The 3,272-nt window shown below is 45.4% G+C and overlaps 1 protein-coding gene across 39 annotated transcripts in view; it reads left to right on the forward strand.

Moving 5' to 3' along the window:
• Positions 1-236: 236 nt before the first annotated feature.
• LOC102295526 (membrane-associated guanylate kinase, WW and PDZ domain-containing protein 1) overlaps positions 237-3,272 on the forward strand; it is a 137,360-nt gene continuing 134,324 nt past the window's right edge. For 17 of the 39 annotated variants that reach the window (XM_014339721.2, XM_014339729.2, XM_042228249.1 and 14 more), the window contains exon 1: positions 237-1,100. In XM_014339721.2, the coding sequence (XP_014195207.1) occupies positions 791-1,100 (310 nt within the window). In that variant the 5' untranslated portion in view covers positions 237-790. The remainder of the gene's footprint in view (positions 1,101-3,272) is intronic. The other 22 variants (XM_014339741.2, XM_014339740.2, XM_042228259.1 and 19 more) reach the window with 4 other exon arrangements.

Below are 3,272 nucleotides of genomic sequence, written 5' to 3' on the forward strand. Positions count from 1 at the left end.
GTTACAGTCGTGATTTAAAGGTGTCGAACATTATTACCACAGAGCATTACACACACTGTACCATATTTTTATAAGTTCCATCATAATTACATATAAGTTAAATGTAAATTTCAAACTACAACCAAGCTGAAACACTGGGAAATGACCTGTAGTATCTGTGGCTTGTGGACGAGTGAAGAGTTCGCACAGGTTATTCACGTGACCTCTTCGTGAACGCATAAAAATCCGACAGCACCTGAACGCAGCACGGACAGCAACACATCCCCAGCACCAGAGTGGGAATGATTTTCAGCTCCACGCACCAGAGCGACGTACCTGGTTAAAGGAGTTCTGGACGACTGTGGATAAAGTGGGGTCTGCGGATACGGGCAGAGGAGGAGTGAAGTCTCTTTTAGCAGGAAGAGAGGAAGGAAAACCTTTAAAAGTGAGTTTTGAAAACAACCAAGAGGATTTAAGAAGTGGACGCGAGCCGTGAGTGGGAGCGTGGCAGATGTAGGATGACAACAGTAAAGGAGGATTAAACCGGAGGGGATGTTAAGAAAAGTGATGAGAATAACCGCACAGCAAGGAGTGATTTCAGCGCAGGCAGGAATGGCTTGATTCGGGACCTGTACTGTCAGAGGCGCTCATGTTTCTGTGGGAGAGAAAGAAAGTTTTCTGCGCGTCCCTCGGATACAAATCTACTTTTTAACGAGCAGGAGAGAGACAGGGACTTCTGTGACTGTGTCCCCCCCCCCAACCCCGGTGGCAGAGTCCGGCCGGTTTGGCGTCGGCTCGTTAACTGTTCGCAATGTCCAAACCCGCGCTGAAGAAGAACCACTGGACCTCCAGGGTGAACGAGGTCTCCGTGTCCAAAGATGCCCGCGGTGAGCTCAACGTGCCGCTGCGTGGCGGCGCGGAGAATGGAGAGTTCGCCTACATTGGACCGCTGAACCACAATGCGGTGGTGTACAAAAGTGGGAAACTGGGTGAAGGGGAGCTGCTGCTCGAAGTGGAGAATCTCTCGATTTCGGGATTACCCCTGTACGACATATACACCGTGCTAAAGAACTGCAAAGGACCCGCCAGGTTTAAAACTGTCAGGCAAGGTAAGACAAAAGGTGAGGCTGCAAAACTTCTGCGCTTTTATTGGTGTGCGTTTAACGGGTTTTGTGCCAAGTTTGATTTCTTGCTTTCTTTTTTTAAACAGCTTCATCTAAATGGAAACTTTTGATTCATTGAGGTTAATTTTCAGTTGAAATAAACCCATAGAACTTTACAATGAATACTAAAACTTGAGGAAGTTGTGACATTTAATAGCTGCGGAACCGTTTAATGTCACATTTAATTGGCAGATTTGTGAATGGCTTTTTCTTTTTTTTAAGTTGAAGTAGCCGGGCCTGGTTTTCTCCCTAACAGGGAATGCCACCTGTCTGGTTCAGGGACATGGAAACCCCACAGGCTTCACACACGTTGTTTATTCAGCTTTCCTTTGTGTGTTCTGACTTTCCCAGCTGTTGAGGAAGCACAAATGGTGAAGAAAGTCCAAAATATTGCGTACATTCCAACCTACTGGAGAATTACATCCAGCACTAGGAGCAGTAATGCTTAGAGGTGCTACTTTAAATTCATTTAGGCCTTCTTAAGATGTGTCTGTTTCCTATACTTTACCTGATGACTTCTCAAACAGGCTCGACAGGGAGCATTTCTTTTAACACCTAACAGGAAAGGGAACATCAGGCACCTTACAAAAATGCGAGCATCCGGCCAGTGTGGCTGCTCTAGCCTTCGGTTTATGGTCATCTTGACTCAGCGGGGCTGGGAGGTTTGACACTGAGCCGCTCTGACAGGCTCCCAGCGTGGCAACGCAAACCGCTGAAGGGATGCTCGGGAGTCAGCCCGGGACACGCAGAGACTTCTTTTAGACATGGACAAAAGAGCAACAACTCTTTTCAAGGGCGACCTTACATGTAGATAACCTGTGAAGGCCGCCGGCCGTGCTGGTGGGTCTGCTCTGAGGTTGCTTTGGTAAATGTGTAGCTTTTCTCATTCATTTCAGGACAGTCCTCCGATCATCATCGTGCACTGTTCTTAAGGTGTGGTGCTCTGTTGTTGCGCAACATCTTTTATTATAAAGGAAACCTGGTACTGAATATCTGAACATCCTCTTAGAGACGAGGAGCAGAGGGCTTATTTTAACAATGCTAAAGGCCACTGCTACCTCTGGGTGCTCAGATTTATTTACAATAGAAGAAGTGCTATTTCAACAGTGTGGCCACGGGGGACGTCTTTGTTAATATGTAAAGCTGTAAAACTAAATAAAGTCAATTAAAACTCCAGAAGTTCCCTTTCCAAAGCCATCCAATGAGCTGTATTGGAGTGTTTGCTGGCCCAATTCTGGCTCCTGGACCATATTTTTGACACTCCAGATTTTAAGGTCTTGTTTTCACTTACCAGCTAAATTATACCTGTGGGTGGGTAGCTTTGCCGGTGACTCCAAAACATCACAGAATTCTGTTGGCGTGACTTCACAGCAGCCATTTTATGCTGTTGAGTGTTATTTATATAATTTACAATGTCTCTGTTCAAATAAAGTTTTTATAGTTCACGCCCATGTTTTCCCTTCTGTGTCGTGTCCAAATGACTTGTTTAAGAAGGAACAATAATACAAGAACAGCGAGAGAAGAAGAAGTCGTCGATCATTCTCAGTCTGTGTATTCTCACACAGTCTAAAGTGGGGTCGAAAGGTAAAATATGGCAGCTCATGTGCTGACTAACACCCCGATTTCTTTTTTGTGGTGAAATTCTAGGCCTGACTGTCTCGCAGTGTGACTGCTGCTTGAACCCAGTAACCAACTAGACAGAAATAAGCCATGAAATCACATGCCGATTAATGCCAACAGTGGTGCCGCTGTGAAGAAGCAAAAACAAACTGAAATGGATTGTCAAACGCGCGTAAACAAAATGTTTGGGATTCCAGCAAAGAAGCAAATCTAGTCGAGCTGTAGCAGCAGAAGCCTCGCTACCATGCGTCGCCCTGCCGATGGCGTGGAATAGAAAGGAAAAGTGAAGGAGCTGATGCGATTGGTGCCCTTGTGTTTTCAGTAGTTTGTCTGTGGAGTGTTAGGCTTTAAGATCTTTCCTTCCTGTAAACAGGAAGTAACTGGTCAATTTTTTTTTTTTAATCACTTTCTAGGGAATCACCTGCACAAGTCCAGACCCGTTCTCTCTAGTTTGTAATGATTTATTAGGATAGGAAGGAGATTCTGTTCTCACTTTGGGCTAATCAGAAC

The sequence above is a fragment of the Haplochromis burtoni genome, unplaced genomic scaffold (genome assembly GCF_018398535.1).
Source record: "Haplochromis burtoni strain Fernald_Lab_line unplaced genomic scaffold, NCSU_Asbu1 Contig_314, whole genome shotgun sequence".
NCBI classification, from domain to species: Eukaryota; Metazoa; Chordata; class Actinopteri; order Cichliformes; family Cichlidae; genus Haplochromis; species Haplochromis burtoni.